We start from the raw sequence: 24,505 nt of genomic DNA, 5'->3' as shown, positions 1-24,505 counted from the left end.
AAAAATCAGAGAAAAGCAGCCCCTGAGCCTTCTTTTATACGCTTAGCCACGCCCTTTCTGGCGGGTAGTGACGCGTGAGGGCGCCAAGCGCCCTCATTGGGTGTGACGTCACGCCCGGCTCAGTGGTAGGCTGCTGCAGTTGCCGCAGGGCAACCAATGAGCGCGCTAGATAGCTTGCTCTAGGTATGCGTGCTACTGCACTGCGTTGACAAGATAACAAAAATTAAGGATAATTTTTTGGCTTCATATCTCGAGAAAAGATGACTTTTCCCGCCGCGTAAGCTACTTGCGCAATACGAGAGAACCTCTCGTAAGAGAACCTTATTGTAAAGTGTTATTTTTATTTTATTTTTTAGTATTGTTTTAGATTGTATTATTTAGATTTACCGTTAGATTTCTCATTGAACACATATGAGATTTTACAACACAAAATTTAGTCTATCTCAGCTTTTTTATACTCCATTTAACCCCAGATGGACCCCATGATGGTGAGATTTAGTTTCTTACTGGCAAACTAAAGCAAAATATATAAATAATTGAATTACCTTGAAAAGCAAACGTTGTCCCTTGTTTGGTTTTGTCACTGCAACTCTCCAGCTCACTCCTGATGACTCCCCAAGCTTTTTCACCCATTCCTTCTTTTCCCAAACTTCTGTCAGAGCAATTCTGAACGACGTCTCAAAACTTGTGTGGTCCAGGTGTGATTGGCCTTTTGGAGTGCAGAAATTATAGGTGCAGAAATGGCGTGATTTTTTCCCCCAAACCAGTAAAGCGCAAACCACGCCACTTAACCGAAAACCACGCCCCGCAGCGATGACTCGCGTCTGTGGCTCGATCTCATTGGTCAACTCTATCAGTCACATCTGACTGCGGTAAAAACTCGCGTCTATCCACAACTTTCCTGCGAGTCTTATGCCGCGTTCCAGGCAACCTGTAACCCGTGTTTTTCCAACTCGTAACTGCGAGTACGTCGATCTAGTACGAGTTCACGGGTGGGAAGTTACAGGTTTGACTGCCGTTCCAGTGCACTTTCACGGGTATAAGGTTGGAAAAACACGGGTTACAGGTTGCCTGGAACGCGGCATTAATGGGCGTCGACATGACACTCAATACTTCCTGTTGCCGGTATCTCAGTTCCGGTTTAGCCTAACGCTTAATGAAAATAGCACACAGGGGATACTCGCGTCGCGGTAAAAACAGGTGAAACTGATTACTGACAAGTAGTAATGCTGACAGATAAGCAATGGCTCCTTGTGGCTCAACGTGTACCGTTGTCAGGTGTACAAACAACACGCGAAAACTGAAGGATTTAATGAATGGGAGCTGTTTCCAACAGAAACGGACCCTCTACGCAGAAGAGTGTTTCTTGTAATAGCCTATCTTAAGAAAGCTTTAAATGTCTTTAAACGAAACAATTCAAAATGAAAAGAAATAGGCTACTCTCTGATTATGTAATCCAAGATGTGCATTTCTCTCTAGGTTATAGGTGCGTTCACTACGGAGATGGCGATCGTCAACTTCATCTTTGCAGCAGACACTGACAGAAAACACTAGTTTAAAAATCAATGCACGCGTGTCACTGGATTTACAAATGCACATCTTGCTTATTGCACGCACACTTGGCACACATATGATGTCGAAATAACGAGATATTGTGTTGAAATAACATTATTAATAATAATACAATTGTTATTGTAATTCTCAGGCGAGCGATGCTGTAAAGGTGGTAAACGTGCCCGCTACCCTGCGCCCACGTCCACACACAGACATGACAGTTCCAATGGAACTCGCCCTGCCCTCCCCCTCTCGGTTGACCACCACAGAGGAGTCGAGCGCGGGCATTCTGACCGCTGTTATCAGTGCGGCCCCTGCCTCAGATGTCATGAGCGCGACGTTTTTGTCACAGCTCACCGAAGCCGCTGTATCGTGAGTCGATCAGGGCGTGCTTCGCACCCATCCCCTAACTACCCGTGCAGACGCGTGGGCGAAGCTTCCCGGGGTTTCGAAGTGAGTGCTAAACATCATAAAAGAAGGCTATTCGCTACAGTTTCGCCGACGCCCTCGCCGCCACACAGCGCGCGTCGAGATCACGGTACAATCGAAAGTAGCACACCTACTTCGAGCTGAAATTCTGAAACTACTGAGCAAAGGGGCTATAGAACCCTTATCTCAAGCTCAAAGCGAAGGGGGGCTTTACAGCAGATACTTCCTGGTACCCAAGAAAGACGGGGGTCTCAGGCCCATACTAGATCTGCGGCAACTGAACAGAGCGCTTATGAAACGTCAGTTCAGGATGCTCACAACCAGATAAATCCTCGCGCATGTTCGCCGAGGGGACTGGTTTGTGTCGATAGATCTAAAGGACGCATATTTTCAAATACAGATAGCATCACGTCACAGGCGATTTTTTAGATTCGCCTTCAAGGGCCAGGCATATCAGTACACGGTCCTGCCTTTCGGCTTGTCCCTGGCACCCCGTACATTTACGAAGTGCATGGACGCAGTGCTCGTGCCCCTCAGACTCCGGGGCATACGAGTGCTGAACTATTTGGAGGACTGGCTCATTCTAGCCCAATCTCACTCAGAGATCGTGGAGCACAGAACCATTTTACTCGATCACCTCGAGAATCTCGGTCTCACAGTAAACTGGGAAAAGAGTTCGCTATTCCCCAGACAGATAATATCTTTTCTGGGAATAGAGCTGAACTCGCTGACAATGACAGCACGCCTGTCATCCCAGCGCGCACTGGACATTTAGCGCGCAGTCGGCTCCTTTCGCCGCGGCGCTGTAGTCCCTCTCAAGAGATTTCAAAGGATGCTAGGTTTGATGGCCTCAGCATCATCAGTTCTCCAGTTGGGCCTGCTGCGCATGCGCCCACTGCAGTTCTGGCTCAGAGAGTGCCTCACAGAGCGTGGGCCTCCGGTCGGCTTCGCCTCAAGGTCAATCAAGCATGCATTGCAGCTTTGAACCCTTGGCGGGCAAAAGACTGGTACCATTCAGGTGTAAGCCTGGGGACTTCCTCGAGACTGATGGTGGTGTCCACGGACGCATCCGCCTCAGGATGGGGAGCGCTGCTCGAGGGACCGCTTTTTGGCCAATGGTCAAAACGGGAAAAGCTCCTTCATATAAATTGCCTCGAGATGTTAGCAGTGAGCAAAGCGCTCATACGCTTTCGTCCCCTGATAAAGGGGTACCACGTCCTAGTACGTTCAGACAACGTGTCGGTGGTATCCTACATAAATCACCACGGCGGCCTCAGGTCCTTGACCCTGTACAGCCTAACCAGACGCCTCCTAATATGGGCTCGCAGCAACCTGCTCTCGCTGAAAGCAGCGCACGTGCCAGGGCCCCTGAATATAGGACCAGACAGACTGTCCAGGAACCACGTTCCTACAGGAGAATGGTCTTTGCACCAACAGACAGTACAGCTGCTGTGGAAGAAATTCGGCAGAGCGGAAGTAGACCTGTTCACGTCTCAAGAAAACGGTCACTGGGGGGATGCGCATGCGCAGCGGACGGTGATGGCTGCTTAATATCGACGCTCTACCTCAGTTGTCTTTTTTTCGGACTTATCTATCCCTACTTAGTTTCTGGCCGAATTTTATGTAAATTCCTTGTTTTAGTGATACTCTAGATGGCATCTAAACGAGATTTAATCCACTCCCCGGGCGAAGAAAAAGCATAAAGACGACGAGCATCTTCACGACGCCATTGCCGAAATGCTTGATAAGCAACTGAGCGCCATAAAACTAAGCATGTCGACGATCGTTCGCGAGGAAATCTCGACGATTTCAGCACGATTGGACTCGCTGGAAAAGGATGTCAAATCGTTCGGCAATAGATGTGACAACATCCAGGCTACGGTGCGGGATGTGAAAAGGGACTTGATTGCTAACAAGTCCTGCCTAGAGGAGCTCCAGGAGAAACTTTTTCTCTATGAAGATAAATCCAGACAAAATAACCTAAGGTTGGTGGGCCTACGGGAAGGAGCTGAGGGAGGGAACGCAATTCAGTTCTTGCAGACCCATATTCCCAAGTGGATTTCCGCTCTGCAAGGGAAGACGATCGAGATCGAACGGGCGCACCGCCTTTACGCGAACGAGGATCCTTCCAGGAATAGAGCGCGCACTTTGATTTTCAAACTCCTTCGTTACAATGACCGACAGGCGATCTTACAGGGAGCCAGAAGCGCATCACCTCTGAGTTATGAAGGGGGTAATTTACGGTTCTTTCCCGACTTCAGCCAGGGAACGTCCAAAAAAAGGAAAGCTATGGCCGAAGGGAGGAAACGCCTCCAACTACTAGGCTTCGAGTCATTCCTGCTTTACCCTGCATCGGTCAAAGTACGTAATGGCCAGGAGCATTTGTTCTTCAAAACCCCCGGAGACCTGGAGCGTTTCATCGCGTCTCTGAGCCCTACTACGGAAATGGACACCACCGCGCCCGCTGGGATGTCTGATGAGTAAATTCGGCCTTCTTTGTAGTGTATTATAGCACTTTGAGTAGGGATATAACGTTAGATTTATTCTTCGCTGTGTTGGACACTCAGGTGAGAGATGCTGATGTTTGAGTAACTGCTGCCATTCATAGTTCGAGTGCATGGCCTCGAGTAAATTTACTTTCCAGGCAGATAAGAGAGTGTGTTCTTCCTCTCTGCAAGCTGCCGATAGTAATTTGTTTTTTGGATTTTTTATTGTATTTAATCATTACAATGTTAGAACTACCAGGGTTTGCTGTTTTTGCTGTTGTTATGTGTTTTATGGGGGTGAAATTTGTATCGATGCGTTCGGTTGCCTTGACTACCTTTGTCTCATGTATAATTATATTGTGACGGAATGAGGGACGTTAATGTGATATCGTGGAATGTCAACGGTCTTAATTCTCCCATAAAAAGATCCAAATGCCTAGATTATTTGCATCGCAAACGAGCTGATATTGCCCTAATACAAGAATCCCATCTCAAGGCTTCTGACGTTACCCGTTTTCAGAATAGACATTTTAAAGTGATAGCCTTCTCATCGTACAATAGTGCCTCAAGAGGAGTTATTATTCTTCAGAACAGAAAATTCCCGTTTCTAATAGAGAAAACGGGAGGGGATGAAAACGGGCGGTTTACTTATGCGTCAGGTTCATGGAATAATTTGAAAATGGTTCTATTCTCAGTATACTCCCTAACAATTATGATGTAGAATTTTTTCCATCTCTTACCAAATCCCTCCTTAATTTTGCCGACTACAACCTGGTCGTAGGAATAGATGCTAATGCAGTGTGTAACCCCTTGATCGATAGATCCCTTGTCTCTGCACATGGTGATCAGGCTTCGCAGTCGTTAAACGAGCTCATTGCTGATAACGACTTATGTGATATCTGGAGGGTGAGGAATGAGAGGTGTAGAGATTATACTTTTTATTCTGCACGCCACAAATCATTTTCGAGGCTAGATTACATTTTGATTTCTAAATCTCTTACTCAAGGTGTAAACCATATAGACATTTTACCCATACTGATTTCAGATTACTCCGCTGTGATTTGTAATCTGTCTGCTCCGATAATTCCCCTAAGCTCCAAAAGGTGGCGTATGAATACAACTCTTTTGCAAAATGAAGATTTTGTAAAGCAGTTACGTTCTAAATTATCTCTGTTTCTCAAAGAAAATTCAAGCTCAGCTACTAATCCACAAATCCTTTGGGAAACAATCAAGTGTTTTTTGAGAGGGAACTGTATTTCTTTTGCCTCCTATGTAAATAAATCCAGAGTGAAACAATTAACCCATCTGGAGGCTCAGATTAAATGTGTAGAGAAGGATCTTAAAAAAACTTTTACGGAACAGAAAAGCAGAATCCTGGGAATTTAAAAACTGACCACAAGGCGATCTTATTAAAAAGGGTAGAATTTTTGATGCACCGTACCAAACAAAACTACTATTTTAATGGAGAACGGCCAGGCAAACTAATGGCGTTAAGGCTGAAACGCAATGAGGCCTTGGCCTCAATAACTGCCATTAAGGATAATGTAGATGTTCTTCACACAGCTCCGGGTGATGTAAATAGGATATTCAAGGAATTTTATGAGCATCTATACAGATCTGAGGTGGGAGGGAATGAACAACCTGTCATTGATTTTCTGTTAAATTTAGATCTACCCCAATTAAGCATGCAGCAATGTGCTTTTCTTGATTCTCCAATAGAATTAAAAGAATTGAAGGAGGCTTTAGAGGTTATGAATAAGGGAAAGGCCCCTGGTCTGGATGGGTTACCCCCAGAGCTGTATCTGGCGATATGGGATTTGATTGGTCCACTCCTCCTTGACTCCATAAATTTTGCTATTGATACGGGTTACTTCCATAGAGATCAGAACACTGCGCTTATTTCTCTCCTACTGAAAAAAGGGAAAGAACCCTTATGCTGCTCTAGCTACAGGCCGATTTCACTAATTGGCACGGATGTCAAGTTATATGCTAAGGTTCTAGCCCATCGTTTGGGATCAGTCGCCAGCTTTCTAATCACTCACGACCAGACAGGATTTCTTAAGGAACGTTTCGCTACAGATAACGTGCGACGCCTTTTGAACATCATCGACTCACCCGACCCGGTTAATGAACAACGTGCTATCCTATCGCTAGACGCTGAGAAAGCCTTTGACCGGGTCGAGTGGTCATATTTATGGTCTGCCTTAACCCGTTTTGGATTTGGCCCTCGTTTTATTCATATGATTCAGACTCTCTATGCTAACTCTTCAGCACGGGTTTCAACGGGGTTGTGTTGTTCGGATGCAATCCCGTTGAATAGAGGCACTAGACAGGGTTGCCCTTTATCGCCCTTGTTATTCACAATTTCATTAGAGCCCTTAGCGCAGGCAATTCGGCAGGACCATATTATTTCCCCGATTACTGTTGGTGACTCTAAGCATTCTATCTCTCTTTTCGCGGATGATATCCTCCTCTACATGTCTAATGTTTCCTCTTCTCTACCTCAGTGTCTTAAAATATTTAATGACTTTAGCGTCATAAGTGGTTACAAAATTAATTGGGGAAAATCTGTATTAATGCCCTTGTCTGCGTCAACAAATACTGCATTAGCGTCCTCCTCAATCCCAAATAGTAAGACATTTAAATATCTGGGAATTCAGATCTTTCCATCTCTACAGACTATCTCTAAAGAAAATTATAATTCTTTATTTACTACTATCAGACAAGATTTACAGAGATGGGATGTTATTTTAGTCTCACTGCAAGGCAGAATCGCAATCATTAAAATGAATATCCTCCCTCGACTTTTATTTCTGTTCTCCATGATTCCTTTATCTCCCCGTTTAACCTTTTTTAAAGAGATGAATTCCTTGATTACAAAATTCATTTGGAATAAGAAACGACCAAGAATTAAACTTTCAACATTGCAGAGAAGATCTGACAAAGGAGGCTTGTCACTTCCGAACTTACAATTGTACTTTTGGGCATGTCAGCTGCGCTCGCTCAAGATTTGGTTACAGGTTGATTCACAGATCGCCTGGCGGGACGTGGAAGCATCAGTTGTGCTTCCACATCGGCTCCAGGATATTTTATTCACGGGTTTATCAAAGAAAGACCTAAGGTCTGGGAATACAATTGTGTGCAGTTCTCTTAAAATCTGGCGTGAGGTGTGCAAATTCATGGGAAGTTCATCTAAGTTCACATCTGAAACGCCGATCTGGCATAATCATAATTTGCAATCCGACAATAGACCTTTTGTCTTTAAACCATGGTCGGATCAAGGTGTATATACTCTTGGTGATATATTCAATAATCAGGGGTTAAGGTCTTTTCAAGATCTGAAAGAGTATTATAATCTTCCTGGACATTCCTATTTTCTGTATTTAAGGTTGAGAAGCGCTATGCGCGCTTATGGTGTACCATGGAACTGTAACTTGGACTCTCACACTCTGAGGGACTGTGTGAACTTTTCACAGACACGAGGAGCAGTGTCATTCATTTACAACAGACTGCTCAAGCACAGCTGCGGAAAGCTCCCCATCACCACGATATGGGAAAAGGAACTGGCTCCTTGCAAACTAAATTGGGACTGGATATGGGACACTATTCCAACAATGTCAAAAAATCTTGCCCATCAGTTAATACACTATAAACTGCTTCATAGGGCTTATGCTACTCCAAATATCTTGCACAAAATGAAGCGCTTGCCTACCCCCTTCTGCTCACTCTGTAATTCAAATACTGTGGGTACTTATATGCACATGTTTTATGAATGCCAACAAATTGGTAACTTTTGGGATGAGGTGTTTCAAGTTGTGACCGAACTATGTGATAAGGTAATCCTTAAGCACCCCAGTCTCTGTTTGTTGAACGATGATGCGGATCTTGATCTGAATGTTAGCCAGCGTAGGATTCTTCACACTGCTCTAACTGCAGCCAAGAAGATAATCTTCAAGATTTGGCATGAGCCTACAATTCCAGCAGGTAAATTGTGGCTCATAGAAATTAAATACATTGCACTATTAGAACTTACTACAGCGAGAATTAACAAAGCCAAGCCAAAAACACTTAAGGCCTGGACTGAATTTGTTACAAAGCTATCTTATATAATAACTCAATAGGCTACCCATACTGATTACTTCTGAGCGTTATCAAGGAGGAGCAGTGGTAATCCTGGAGCTGTGCTAGTGTTAGTAATCCACCCCCTATCTTATTCATTTTTTTTGTGTGTATGTACAAGCAAACCCTGGTCTTGTACATAGTTATTTGTGGTCGCACTTGTGGACCATGTTCAATCTTGAAGAAATAAATAAATAATCATAAAAAAAAAGAAAACGGTCACTGCCCAGAATTTTTCTCGAAAAGCAGGGACGCGCTGACCCACACGTGGCCTCGCCGTCCTCTCTACGCTTTTCCCCCTGTCTCCCTCCTGACCCAGGTGTTAGAACGGATCAGGGAAGAAGGATGTTCAGTGCTGCTTGTAGCGCCGCTCTGGACGAGGCAGCCTTGGTTCCCAGTTGTGATGCAGTTAGCAAGCACCGTGGCCAGTGCCTCTGAGGAAGGATCTCCTTTCTCAAGCCAACGGCTCGATCTGGCATCCCCACCCAGAACTGTGGTCCCTTCACGTGTGGACCATCAATGGGTACTGTATGGCGGCAGGCTGGGCCTCTCAGTCTACATTTATAAGGTTTTACAACCTAGAGGTTCCCGCACTACAAGCCAGGTTACTGTCGGTCTAGTACGGCAAAATCTCTTAAACTGACACTGTCAGTCTTGAGTTATACGGCTATTTGTGAATAGCAATGCTGCTCTATGCTGCCATATACGGAAGATAGTGGCTAAACCCCACTTCTTCCGGGATTCCCTGTGGGTCCCCTGGGTGATTGTGCACTATATGAACTCCGGGCTGTCGCCCTTTGAGTCTATGGTGTCAGATCCCAGCACGCACGGCGTTTTACATTACGTTCCCCTAGCGTATTCTACGCAGTACGAGAGAATCTCTCGTAAGAGAACGTACTCGGTTACTAACGTAACCTCGGTTCTCTCTAGAGAGAGGAATGAGTACTGCGTATCCTGCCGTGCATGCACCCGCTCTGGTTGCTTCAGAGATATCAGAGATATGAGCCCGCGAGCGATATTTATAGACCTAAGCCACGCCCGTTTCGGCAGGACATGACGCAGAGGGCGTAAAGCGCCCTCATTGGGTATGACGTCACTCTAGATCTCGCTCGATAGGCTCAAGCAGTTGCCAGCAGACCAGCCAATAGGCGCGCGAGCTGCCTCGCCTATGCCTGTATGCTGCAGCAACGCGTTTTACATTAATGCAAAATTAAGGATAATTTTTTATCCAACCAGCACAAGTCATTAAAGGAACAGTTCACCAATAAATGACAATATATTCAAAATGTATTCACCCTCATCGTTTCAAGTTCATATGATGTTTTTCTTATTTCTCTTGGTTTTGTTTTGTTTTTGTTTTACGTTTTTTTAAATGACAGGTTTAAAGTATTTTTTTTAATGTATTTATATAATTTTTAGAGGTGAGGTTTTCATTTAAAAATCAACACAAACCTCATTTTCTAACAACTGTTTTAACAGTAAATGTGCACTAACAGTGAAACACAGTGAGAGAAATCAAGCCCTTGTACACATCTAGTCTGATGTATTAAGCATTCTGAATGAGGAATTTGGTGTAAAGTGCTCTCAAAAAATGGAGACTGTTAAACCAGCTGAAAGCTTTATAACAAAGCTGTAGAGATCCCTTGCAAGGTTTATTTTTTTAATGAACAACACCTGAGAGAAAGTTTAACATTTAGAATACAGTCTCTTTTTTTGAATGCATTTATTCAGGAAACATGACACTCCATTTGTAGTCAGTCTGTCAGATCTGCTAGAGGGAGATCATTCACTGTCAGACTCGTCTGGTGTCTCGTAGGGCAGCATACTGTGCCATGTTAAGCAATCCTGAAGCTACACAACAGCTCAGACCTCTGCGGGAAATGGCCATTTCATTTGCAGCAAACCTGTATAGAAAACAGATGCAGTGAATGCAATGAAATATAGCCTGCATTAGACTTGCAGACTTACACTTATAACTAATGCAGTGTGAAATGATCTGTGAGATTGAGTGTTTGTGGAAGTTACCATTGATCTGTCTTCTCATCATAGCGCTCCACATCAGAGTAGTTGCTTGATCCATTAAAGCCTCCGACAGCAAACAACTGACCATTAACTACCTGGATTTTGAGGAAAGGAAAAAGGAAAATGAATAATGTACAGCTAAACTCTTTAACTTGTCATGAATACATCTTATAGATGCAACACTTCAATTAAACATAGACTTTTTTTGACTCTATGAATTAGGTAGATGTTTTTATAATCAAACACATTGATCTTTGAAGTCTTCAACAATTTTAGGGTGCAACTTTCCACTTATTGTCAATATGGGACCAAAACAATTTTTTTCCTGCATATTCATTATTTAACATTACATTATTTAAATGTTATTTCATAGTTTCACCAGATACAGATATTAACTGTCCACATCACACCTCAATGCCAAAGAAGCTGCGTGGATTGCACATTGATGCAACATCACTCCAGATGTTAGTGAGCGGATCGTAGGCCTCCGCACTCCGCAAATCATTGGCACCATCAAAACCACCAACCTTTAAATAAATACACTCTTTATTTATGTATTCTGAGCATTTATATATGCACATCCATGCATGCATTTACAGAAGTGCAACCTATAAGCTGTGATTGTTCCATATTTCTGTATTTGTGTCATGGTTATCATAGCCAATTAACACTATAGAACTGATATGTGTGTTTAATACTCACAGCATACACTCGATCTGCATAAGCGATCACACCAAAACTAATGCGGCGGCTACTCATGGGAGCGATGAGAGTCCACTGGTTTGTTTCAGGGTTGAAGCTCTCAGCAGAGGAGAGATACTCGGTCCCAGTAAAACCACCACAGATATAAATCTGACAAACACAAACATAACATGCATGATGTTCGTGCACAATCATCACAGACTGATCAGAAAAGCAGTGTTTAAAACACTCAGTAAATTTTATGATTTATATTTAAACTATTCCCATGCTACAGGCATAAGAGTCTCCAGTAGAAGAGTGTGGAATCATGGGTAAGTGCTCTTACCCTGCCCTGCAGTGAGGTGGCGCTGGCGTCACTCCTCTTTTCATTCATGGGTGCCATCATTGTCCACTGATTGGTGTTTGGATCGTAGCGTTCTACTGTTTTATGGCATTGGCGTCCATCAGAACCACCAATGGCATAAATGAACCCGTCCAGAACAGCAACACTAATATAGTCTCGCCTTTCATACATGGGGGCCGCCTACAACACACCAAATACATCAGTGTGCGAACACACATCAATACACCAACTCATTGGTTCTGTCCTATCAGTTGCAAATAAATACAATGGTATTACTATTATTATTTTTCTTAATGGCATTTTTTGACACAGTCATGATGGTAACTCTGGTGTATTGTATTATATTATTAAGCTACAACAATTGCTGGAACACAAACAGAAATGCATCATGCTTTGTATCTATTCATTGAAGTAATGTGGAGTGCAGTGCATCATTCAGCACTATGGTCCATATCAAAGTACAATCTGGTACAATCACTGTATCACAATACTGTTTTGTGAAGGAAGCTAAATTAAAATTACAACATTACTCACCTCATGCCAAGTCTGAGTGATAAGATTGAATTGCCTCACGCTGTTGAAACACTCCATGTGGTCATAACCACCAATACAGTAGACAAACTCATCCAGCACTGCTGTACCATGATAGGCTCTGGGATGGTCACCCTCTTGAGTCACATTGACCCAGCAGTCTGCCTTCACATCGTATGCCTCAATCTTATTGGTGGGACTCTTGCCACTCCATCCTCCAATGGCCAATAGGATCGATGAGGGCAGACGTGGACGTGTCAGTTGATGCATGAGTTCTGAGTTGGTGGGTTCATCCATGTTGAGGTCAAACAAAGTCTTCATTGCATTGATGATAACAGGCATGCAGGCTTCATTCTCCATCACTAAAGCATTGCACTTTACATTATTGATGAAGTAGTCTGATGACATCAACCCCAATCGAACCTGAAGCACAAGGAGTTTAGACTTTCAGAGACTTGTTGCAAGATTGTTACTAAGCAGTTATGTGGTGTTCAACAACCAAAAAAGATTTCCAAAATGACTTCAAGAAAAGAACGACATTAAAGAAAGTTACTGTTACTAAAGTGAGATACTGCTTTAAACAAGAAGAAAAAATCTGTCAGAAAGGGAAGAAAAATAAACTTGTTTGCCCTTTGAATTATTTTTTCTTACCACATGCCAGAATTATTGTAGTTAAAGCTGCAGTCCGTAGCTTTTTTGGGTTAAAAATTATCCAAAATCATTTTTTGAGCAAGTACCGGCAGAGCGTTAATTGACAGCCGCACATTCTCCTCAAAACATTGGATTCATCCACGCTGTGCCGTAAAGTTGATATTTCCGCGAATGACTGCAATTGCAGATTTCGAACAGAGATGGCGACAAAGAGGAAAAACTGCAGACTGCAGCTTTAAACAAACTAAAACCCTAAAATAAAATTAAAAACCTTTTCTTATTTAGTCTGATGTATATTAAAATAATAAAAAAAAATTACACTGAAGTATTATATTAAATTCTAGACAAATTAAAAAAATATACAGTATATAAATGACAAAACTACAAAACAAATAACATTAAAATAATAGCAGAAAACGTATCTTGATTTAAGAGTTTTAAGATTTTTGTAATGAAAAACAAGACAAAAATCTCTGTTTTACCTTTGGCAGAAGCACGGCAATGTGTTGCCTCCTGTTTTCTGGTGCATGATTGATCCATTGGAGGACGGCTTCAAAAACCAGCTCCTCCTGTCTGACATTCAGCTCATCCTCATCAATGATCTCCTCCAGCTGTTCCAGGGAGATCTCCAGGAACTCCTCAGGGACGAGCAGAACCTCCTCAAAGTGCTGCAGGATGTAGTGCTTTGCTTTACAGCGGAGCTTTGAGCAGGAGTAAAAGTCCTCTGTAAACTTGCAGATGCCAATGCAGTTCTCTGGGCATAACTGTGACTCCAGGAACTGACAGCAGGAATCTACAAGACCTGAGACTAAGGTCATGTCAGCCACCACCAAGAGCTCCAACACATTCTCTTGAGTAATGAGCACAGATCTTGTGTACGCATACTGTATAATAAGAGGCATGATGTCTCTGGATATTCCTTGAATTTCACAGAAATGTTGTGCTGGTCTGCTCCCATTGTTGGAGAAAAGAGCCCTGTGAACAAATTTGACAGAAATACAGGCATTAATAATGAGCATAAATAAAATAACTTTTCGTTATTTACATTTTAATTTGAGCCAAATTTTCTCATGTAAAGAATCCAATTAGTTTCACCATTCATTGACGCTTCAATTCCATAAAAATGAAGAATTAAATTCCAAGAAAGTTTTCCTAGATACCGTAGTTACATTCTTTGTTCTGGCAATGCACATTCATTTTCATGCATTTATACATTTGGAAAGCTTAGGGAGTTTCAACAGTATGATGTTAGCAGTGGAAATTATGTATATAATTATAATGAATTATTTCTTAGTAATTTGCGCACAATTGCAGTTCAAAAGCTGCTTCTCACCTAAAGTAGGAGCTGCAGCCACACATGATGATCTTGTGCACTTGAAATTCTCTGTCATTGGACTTGATGATCATGTCAGTGTGTTCATCCAGTAAACGTGCTTCATCAAACACGTCAAAAGCTGTGGCTCTTATGTTCTCCATGTTCTCTCAGGACTGTAAATTTATTCAGTCTTCTCACCTCAAACTCTGATTAAAGTCACCTCAGGATTTTGCCTTTGTGGGACTTTTGCTCAGAAGAGTTCTATAGAATGTCTCTGTGACATCATAGTAGAAGAGCTTGAATATATATATATTTTTTTTTTTCAGTTTGTGTCTTGGCCACATAATTATCATAGAGTTTTGTTTTATCGATTCCTTTTGCATAAAACATTCACAAAGATATTAAAGGGCACCTATTATGCAAAATTCACTTTTACATGGTGTTTGAACATAAATGTGTGTTGGCAGTGTGTGAGCAAAACCACCCTAGAATGATAAAAATCCACCCAGTGTTTTTTTCACAATCTCATTAAATCATGAGCACTGTCTCAGAATGAGCTGTTCTCAGATTCGGTGCAATGTGACATAGAATTGCGCAGGCCCCTCCCATGACGGTTGATTGACACTTCAGTTTGAGCATAGACCCGCCCTGAGTGAGCTGGACACAGAGTCTGCCATTGTTCGAAGCTGGAGCAGCTGTAGACAAGAATGTCTCCTAAGCGATTGAGGTGTGTTGTTGTTGGATGTAAGAATGAACATAGCAGTCTTCATTTACTCTCGTTGTTACTCGAGGATGGATCTGTACTGTTCGTGATCCAGCTTACGGTCTTCAGAGCGACAGGCCTATAACGTTACTGATCACGGTAGAAATTAAATGAGAGCGTGCACTTTATGACAGCTCATCAAATAGTTTTACGGTATAAGGTTTACCAGTTTATTTAGCACCCACTGAAAAGGTGTGTATATATTTGTTTGCTAATAGTTGTAACGAGTGTTTTGTGTACTTCGCTGTGTATGTTGTTGATAATGAAAGGGAGAGAGAGAGAGTTTATGGATTAGACTTTAATGCTCACTTCTTATACTGTGTTTATTCAGCTCTTACAGAGATTCTCTGGAGTAAAACTAATGCTTCATCTTTTGTGTGATGTACAATAAACTTAAAGGTATAGCGGAGGATTTTTTTACGTCCGGGTGGATAGTGTATACTATTGGTCCTCCTAATTGTCAATCATTCTGGTGAATGAAACTTATTTAAAAAGTGGAGAGGGTGGGTCTTATCTAAAATCGGAAAGATCCTCTGCTATATCTTTAACTGAACTCGTCAGTATATTTTGGTCATCATTCGGACAGGGTTTGCTACAGCAGGCTTCTATTAATAGTGGATAAAAGCAGATGACAAATACATTATAACCATAATTAAACTAAACTATACCTGTTCTATCTCCATACAACATATTCTCTGGCTCTGTGGGCATTATTGTCCGACTCAGAGTCGAAATGAGCACCGCAACTGAGAGTTTCTGTTGAGATTGTCCTGAGCGCGAGCTCGTGAGGCTCCGCCCCCTGGGCCGGCAACAGAAGTTAATTTGCATTTAAAGGGCACACACTAAAACAGCGCGTTTTTCTGAGCCCCCCAAAAATGACAATTTAAATATGCTGTAAAAAATTATCTGTTGGGTATTTTGAGCTAAAACTTAACATACATACTCTGGGGACATCAGAGACTTATTTTACATCTTGTGAAAAGAGTCATAATAGGTGCCCTTTAAAAATTATTAAAAACTCAGTGACAAATGCAATAAATAAAGCATGGGCAGACATACGCGTCAGTTTGGTTTGAAATGTGCTGGGAACAGAGACGCATTAATTTTTTTTCCCTCTTTCGCGCAGGTCATGTTTTGAAACATGATATCCTGTAGCTTACTACTGTAAATAAATAAAAATGTTTAATAACACAATGCTAAATCATAAATGCGACAGTATGGTTTCTGGAAACAATCGTGACTAGCTAGTTGATTTCACCAATGATGCATCATAGCGAGTTACGGCGTCGTACGAGAAACACAACCCTGTTTAGTCATTTCAACGCTTGAAGACTCATTTACTTTCATTATATGTAAACGTTGACCAGGATGTATTCATAATATTCTTAATTATTCTAAAATTCTTTTAGTTTCCACAGAAGAAAAAAGGCTAGCAATTTATTTTACAGTATGTTACATGTACTTACCAGTAAATTTGGCATAATTACATGCAACATCCTAAAAGTACATGTTGTTGATTAATATTATGCAGTACTTACTGTAAATGTATAATTAGACACTGTAATACTGACACCTTAAAATAAAGCATGACGAGAAAAGTTAGACAGATATTTGGGTGAACTTTTCTTTCAACCAAACCTTTTGATTGGCCGCGTTGAAAAAGTTGATGAAGGAAACTCAATGTATTATGATTTCCAGGCAGAACATAATGCAGATTGCTGAACTCATAATAAAGATGTATAGGACACTTTAAAGATAACAGTCAGTTCAACTGTTATTTATGCTGAAGCAAACATAACAAATGATCAGAATGAAAGTTTTATCTTAATGATAAATGCAATATTTTCTCTCCAGCGTTATGATTTCTCTCAAGAGGCCAGAGCTCCAAAAACAACAATAATCAAAGCAATCAAATCAAACAAACGCTGGTCGTTTATTTCTCAGTCATTTTGTTATCCAAGAGATTTCCAACTAACTATTCCAAAAATATGTCAAACATTGTCTGGCTTCGTATTCATTCCACTCAATTATCTCTCTCCTCAGAACTTTCTTCAGTTCTGTCATGGTGTGATGAAACCTCATATTTCCATCACTTGTCGGGTGACAACAGTTATGATATGACCAACACTTCTGCTGGCAAGGGCTCCGTCTGCCATTACCTCACTGGAAAAACAACCGCTGTTATCGAACACGAACACAAGATTCACTCCTCTCGACAGGAACCGTTTGAGTGACGCCTGCCTGTGTGACACAAATGTCTCCTGGATCATGTTATGCCTTTAGTCTGAGAGTCTGGATCAGTCAGATTTATCATTTTTTAATTCAGCAAGGATGCATTAAATTAGTCAGTAAAGACATTTATAATGTCACAAAAGATTTCTATTTCGTAATGAACTCAAATCAACCTTACTGAGATTAAATCTGGACTGTGCATTGACTGTTTAACTATTTGTGGTCCTGGACCACAAAACCAATCACATGGGTCATTTTTTTAAAACAAATGATTTTAAAAAGCTGAATCAATAAACTTTCCATTGATGTATGGTTTGTTATGATATGGCAATATTTGGCCGAGATACAACTATTTGTTAGCCTGGGAAAACCCAGACAACTTCCGGCAAATTCAGATTTGCTTGTTACTACTGAGAATGGTCTGGTTTTGGACTAACTATTTGTAAATCTGGAATCTGAGGGTGTAAAAAAAATCATAACATTGAGAAAATCGCCTTTAAAGTTGTCCATTTATGTTGCCGATTGTGCTGCATTCACTCACAAAAATAAATGTTTTAAATATTTACGGTAGGAAATTTACAAAATATCTTCATGGAACATGATCTTTACTTAATATCCTAATGATTTTTGGCATAAAAGAAAAATCGATAATTTTGACCCATGCAATGTATTGTTGGCTATTGCCACAAATATACCCATGCGACATGTGACTGGTTTTGTCCAGGGTCCATATCTGTCATGATAACTCTAATAATGAGTGTTTGGCATGGTAATGAGTATGACTGACAATGCTGATATGTCTTGGTGGAATAGATAACACTGCTGCTGTTGATTATTGCTTCTGCAGAGCAAGTACGGGACTTGCCACATGCAGATGTACAGGTGGAGCTAGAGGGTTTCTGAAAGTGCGCTGCACTGCTGAGGAAAATGCTGACCACATATTTGAAGGTTGAGCTGCGAGCTCATTGGCTATTGATACAGCAGGAACCAATCAGCTGTGCCCTATAGAAAATGATATGATTGCCTCTGCGAAAAAGTTGATACTAAAGAAGCTTCAGTTAAGTCCCATGATCAACAAACTCTGAGAAACAAATGCACGTTAGATGTATACTATATTATTTGTTTAAATGGAGCCTTGTTCTATGCTCTTAAATCATTATTACTGTAAAAATGATCAACTATCTCAACTTAAAATTTAGTTTCAAAATAACTTTCCCTAAAGATAACTGAGATAACTAAAATATCCAAGTTGTCACCAAATACAACTTCGCATTTCAAGCTGACTAGACTAGACTTAAAAACAGCACAAAACATTGTTAACTTTTTTTTTCTTTAAATTATCTACAATCACTGTCATAATCAAGATTGTTTTTTTAAATGTAACACTTGTAAATAGAGATATTAAGCATTATGGGTAAAAAAAAAGGTTCTATATAGAACCTTAAAGGAGTTGTGTCAAGCGCTTCATATATTGAACCTTTTAGGGGTTTCAATCATGGGATTTTTTTATGTATTTAGTTTTAATTCATTTATTTTAAATTTTCATTACATTTTTATGAATTAAACAGCTCATTAACATATGAGCACATAAAACACATTAAACACATAAACTAGCAAAAATTAAAGCTGCTGTCCGTAGCTTTTTTGGTGTTCAAAATTGACAAAATCTATTTCCAAACCGTGTCTTATCCTGAATCTCTACGGTACAATAATAAGTGTTTATATTCAGTGGCGTTTTCTTGCGGAGGCCAAGGGAAGCCAGGCTTCCTCACTTTTTCAGAATATAATTGTCATTTAATAAACACTTTTGTTCTCACAGTTTACGTAATCCTTCTGTCATCTCCTCATCGTCTCTCTTCATTCATTACTGAGCGTTTTATGATGTGTAAAACAGCGCTCCTATAAAAGTGACATGGTGAAAGAGCGTTGAAAACATGGTACTGCACCCTGTGTCTGTGAGGAGGCCAGGCTGAGTTGGCATCCCTTGATAGAAAAAAAAAGAATGATTAACCAATCAGGTGACGCTATTGTCACGACACTGCTCCCCTGTGATTGGTCAGGACAGTGTCAAGGGAAGCCATGAACTTGTTGGCATCAGGCCAATCACATCACGTTATCATCGTCAATGAATGAATGAATGAAATAGCGGAAGATTTGTGGATTTGTGTTGACATCTTGTTTAGCTAGTTAGCTAAAATTATTAATTGTAATTATGGAGGGTGGAGATTTGGAGTATTTGATAAAAAAAATCTTTTACTAAACTGCCTCTACAGCAGCAACTCAGTTTAAGAGGACTGACTGTGTGTGTGTGTGTGTGTGTGTGTGTGTGTGTGTGTGTGTGTGTGTGTGTGTGTGTGTGTGTGTGTGAGAGAGAGAGCGAGAGAGAGAGAGAGAGCGCGTCTGGTCTGAACTGCCCATTTAGCGATGTGTTATTTTTTAATGTGATTATAGTTCGTTTCTTGCGTGCTTTGATTAAGCAGCATGTGAGTGCACTTTGTTGTTTATTGTTGTGATTGTTTGTGAATAACCGCTATTGTATATCCTTACATGAGCGTCACACCGATTTAAGGGTGTATTAAATGAAAAAGGTTATCTTCTTGTTGCTTACCATTGGCGTTTCCTATCTGCGAATGTTTTAATAAAAAACACCATGAAAGATGTTTAAGAGGACTGACTGTGTGTGTGAGAGAGAGAGAGAGAGAGAGAGAGAGAGAGAGAGAGAGAGAGAGAGAGAGAGAGAGAGAGAGAGAGAGAGAGAGAGAGAGAGAGAGAGAGAGAGAGAGAGAGAGAGAGAGAGAGAGAGAGAGAGAGAGAGAGAGAGAGAGAGAGAGAGAGAGAGAGAGAGAGAGAGAGAGAGAGAGAGAGAGAGAGTCCGTGCTCAAAGTGTTGGATGATTGTAACAAGCGTAAGTCCCGGTAAGATGATGCTGGGCGCTCTAATAGTTCATCCAAATAGCAACATATAAATGGTAACGTATGATTTTCTGCCCCCACCCCTTAAAACACACAGCTTAGAGGTTGTGTCTTAATTGGCTTCCTCAGAAATTTTCCCCACGCCACGCCACTGTTTATATTGGGACTATATTAGACTGGTTCGGGTCGGCACCGCTGCGGAGTATCCTGTACCTGTGTGATTCGCCATAGACATAAACAGAGATGTTTCAGATATGTTTCTGCATATAAACCCCTAGAGCGCCAAAAGTTACGGACTACAGCTTTAAATATGAAAGTATTATGAAAGCATTTAAAGGATTCATTATATGATAAATCAAAATTTGCCTTGGTCTTTGGACATATAAGAGGTCTTTGTACCATTAAAACATCCTGAAAGTTTCATAGCTTAAATCGTCCTCATTATAAACAAAGCATTGAATTAAGCTCGGTTGGATATTATGGGAACTGTGACATCACAAATTAATTTGCATATGACTGCCTCCAGAGCAAGACATCGATGATTAGTTTTATATCACACACAATTGCGTCGCGTCAAAGGCACATAAAAGCCATTATAATCCCTGACGCTGTCTACACTGGATACAGTTTACAGATGCATGTTCAGTTTATGACATACTTCACACGCTTGATCTGTCGACAACAGGACAAACGGAAGAGTGAAAGAACGCTTGCTTTGACACATCCAGTTTAAATAGTTTATTTCTGTAGAGACTTCTGAAAATCCCAGCATCAGAAACAAGTGGATGGTTTATTTTAATGCCATTCCGGATCACACTGGAGGATTATGTTTGTTCGGAGCATTTAGTTTTTTAATTAATGCATGGTGTAATGGAGAGTTCGCAAAGAAACATTTTGAAGAAATATGAAGCAGTCGACTGTATTAGATCTGACAGCAGCTGCATCACAAACCATCAGTAAATGATTTCATAACGCTTTGTCAGTAAATGACGGTTTATATGGATGTTTTAGAAACACTTAAGCCCTATTCGGACGGGACTAGTTTAACATGGAGAGGTGGGGTAAAGTAAATATTACCAGAGCTTCTCTGTGATTTTAGTCCCGTCCGAATGTCCTGGACAATGTCAGTAAAGATTACGCCGACTTTTACCTTCAGTAAAAAGGTCCGGAAAAAGGTCCTCAGGTAATACTAATCCTGTGTGAATAGACCCGCTGTAAATATGTACATAAATATTTAATCATTTTGTTTAAAAGTAGTTTTCCGCAGTTTTTCAAGTATGGAGACGTTTGAAAAAGCATTCAGTTGCGTTCTAGATGCTGGGACGAGTCTGTGGCAAAACTCAAGTGTTTTACAAACACCATTCAGATCAGAAAGAAGATCGACAGCACTTGTTAGAGGCACGAAACATCTTTTAGCGTTAGGTAAGTGCCTATTACCAACACAATCCAATCTGAAGTTAATTAATACATCGTTCGACCCGACATAACTGTTATATATATATATAAATATAGGCTATATGTGTTTGCTCACGTGATATCAGGAAGCAACGTAATACACACATGGCGACAGGAGGGTGACGGCGATGCGCAAATCGACTTAACGTTACTCCTCCCACTTCTGCTAGTTTTACTGAGATCTCTTATCCCGTGCAAATTGGCCATTAATATTACAGACGTCCTGTGATAAAATTACATTACTCCATCCACCCTTGTAAAGTTAATCCCGTCCGAATAGGGCTTTACATGCAATAGCGAGTGGACCTTGTTTCCTATGCAATGACGTTAGCCAATCATAACAGTGGCGAGGCTTAAAGGAGCTGCACGTAAAAACGGATCATTTCAGACAGAGGGTTGAAAATATTTTTTTTTTTTGTGCAAAAAAACTATTCAAATGTATTAAACATTAAAATAATTTTTAAAAATCTATGACCCCTTTAAGACATTTCTCTTTATATAGTACCTTTTTGGGATAAAAGATTCTTTCAAATAGTCAAAAACCCTAGGGTTCCCTATAGAACCGTTTCTTCACATACAGCGGTGTGTTTCTCTCATGCACGGGCCGTGATTTGGACCCAGACTCTGTGGTGGGCCTGTGTTATCAGGGGAGCATTTCTGTGGCGTCCAGGCACCCGGTATGGGTGGTCAAGAGGACGACCACAGGCTTTCACTCTGGCAAAACTCCCAACCCGCAACACACCCCTGCTGCTCTCCGAAAACAAACAGCTCTAAAACACCCTTTGTCTTTTCATTACACACTTCCATTCCTCAAGCTGAGCTCTGGTGGCTTAGTAACAAAACATCATACCAATGAGGAAAACTGTAAACATGTCGCATCTTTTGCGGAGGTGCATGCAAAATATGTGCTCGTCATCGCCCATTTCAACAATTATGCTGAATTTGGGGTGTAATTTTGCAAGTTAATGGGGAATGCAAGTTCTCATTGAAGAAAAAACAGCCTGCGGCGACTTCTGGCCTAACGTCAAAAAGTTTGTGGCTCTGAATCAACTCTTTCTAAAAACTCATGCAATGTTTTCGCATGCAAAATCAACTACCCAGCAACACTGAATCGCCTTCTCGCATGATAGCTGTTATTCATTACAGATTTTCCATAAACAGATAAAGTAGTAAAGCTTTGATTTTTTTTTCGCCCTTCAAGAAATATTTTTTATTTTCCTTGTTTATTCCAAAAATTCCCATTGATGTTATGGCATTGGCTATTTTCTAAGCTAAGCTGGAAGCAATTGAATTTTGTTTTACAATATGTTACTGCTACAGCACAAGCTTTGTGAAATATGATATGTTTTAAATTTACTTCAGATTTTTATGTTTTCCAGTTCAATATATTGAAATACTGACATTTCAAAAGCTCTTATGCTTGAACTTAAAGGGTTTTGAACTTGAAAACACATACTACAAGGGTGATTTCATTCAATTAAATCAGTGCAAGTGTTGAGTTGTAGATAAAACTGAACCACACGCATATTTTATCATCCAAAACGCATTTACACCTACATATAAAATATGTGCTATACAACAGCCAGTCTGGAAAATATCAAGGCAAGTTTCTAAATCTACTCTTAGCAGCTGAACGACAGTGTCTGTAAATTATAACTTTTGCAAGGCATTAACAAAACCATCTCTACCTTTCAACAGGCAAGAAAACGGGCAGAATGCAACTGTGGCTCTTTTGTGCTCGAGTCCAATCAAGCAGAACGATCTGGAGACGAGAGATGGGTTTAATGGAAGAGGGAAAAGAAGCTTGCAAAGAAAAGAAAAAAAAGAAAACTTTATGACTTTGCTTTGTCTCGTTATTCTGACAGTCAGAGGAAGAAAGCAACTTTTACATGTCTGCCACAGAATCCTAATGATTCCTGTTAACAAGACTTTCTTTTGTCTGTTTATCTCTGTGTGTAGTGACATGTTCAATACATTGAAAGAGCTTCATAAGCACTGCTCCTACAGCAAACACGACTATTATTAAGAGCTTGTTTAAGATCGTCTTGGTCTTATTGCGTTTTATGCTTTTGTGCTGTTCCTATGTGTCCATCCAGACTCAAGTCACATCAACGACCATGTACTTGCAAGTGTCTGACTACAATACATTCAGTTCATACTTAAGTATATTCTTTTAAAGCATATTCTTTGCATACTGAGTCCTCTTTTTAAAAGTATGCTAAAGTGAACTTTTCCACAAAGGTCGGTTCTCCCGAAAATAAAATTCTGTCATCATTCTGTCGTTCCAAAACACAAATTAAAATTCTTTTGCTCCCACAGAAGAAAGAAAGTCATACCGTTTTGGAATGGCATGAGAACATAATGACAGTTTTTATTTTTGTGGGGTCAACTGTCTGTTTAGAGATGGCGGTCTGCATGATATTGGATAATGTAGTACTTGCTGAAACTCAGTACAGTTGCTATATTGTTTCTCTTCTGATTCCCAGAGAGTGAAGTGACAACATGACAGAGTGATTTGGGACAAAATCTTGCTCCTGCCTTGACAACTTCCCAGCAGGGCAACGTCTGCTTTGTCTTCGCAACAGAAATCTTACTGTGATGATGATGATGATGGCCAGGCTCTTTCTGGACCATCCCAGAAGAGCCTCAAGAACCTTCAACCTCCTCATGCGTTGAGCACATTAGAATGTTTCACCCAAAAATCTTCAAGATTGTAATTATTTACTCAGCATTTCAAACCTGTATGCTGCAGAAAACCACCATAAAAGTAGTCAACTCAACACCATCACATTTTTCCTTTTAAAGTATTTTAAAGTCATGCAATTGCTCTGCATGAGGAAAAGACCAACATTTAAGTCAAGTTAAATATTAAAACATGCATACTAAAATTGCATGGATGAAAGCAAATGCAAATGAGATTTTGAATATTTTCAACAAGGGCTAAAATTTCGGTCTGTCCCTCATATGACTTCAGATGTCTTAGTGTACGTT

At 40.7% G+C, this 24,505-nt stretch overlaps 1 protein-coding gene across 1 annotated transcript in view; it reads right to left on the bottom strand.

Moving 5' to 3' along the window:
• Window positions 1-8,694: 8,694 nt before the first annotated feature.
• LOC308706652 (kelch-like protein 10) overlaps window positions 8,695-24,505 on the bottom strand; it is a 36,619-nt gene continuing 20,808 nt past the window's right edge. The window contains exons 3-9 of the mRNA XM_081392423.1: window positions 13,320-13,812; window positions 12,190-12,609; window positions 11,638-11,835; window positions 11,313-11,462; window positions 11,021-11,137; window positions 10,614-10,705; window positions 8,695-10,492 (exon numbers count right to left, since the gene is read on the bottom strand). Of these exons, the coding sequence (XP_081248549.1) occupies window positions 10,381-10,492; window positions 10,614-10,705; window positions 11,021-11,137; window positions 11,313-11,462; window positions 11,638-11,835; window positions 12,190-12,609; window positions 13,320-13,739 (1,509 nt within the window). The 5' untranslated portion in view covers window positions 13,740-13,812 and the 3' untranslated portion in view covers window positions 8,695-10,380. The remainder of the gene's footprint in view (window positions 10,493-10,613; window positions 10,706-11,020; window positions 11,138-11,312; window positions 11,463-11,637; window positions 11,836-12,189; window positions 12,610-13,319; window positions 13,813-24,505) is intronic.

The sequence above is a fragment of the Scardinius erythrophthalmus genome, assembly GCF_964197995.2.
Source record: "Scardinius erythrophthalmus genome assembly, chromosome: 18".
Taxonomy (NCBI): Eukaryota; Metazoa; Chordata; class Actinopteri; order Cypriniformes; family Leuciscidae; genus Scardinius; species Scardinius erythrophthalmus.
The sequence above is the reverse complement of the archived record's forward strand: the minus strand, read 5'-3'. Positions and strand labels throughout refer to the sequence as shown.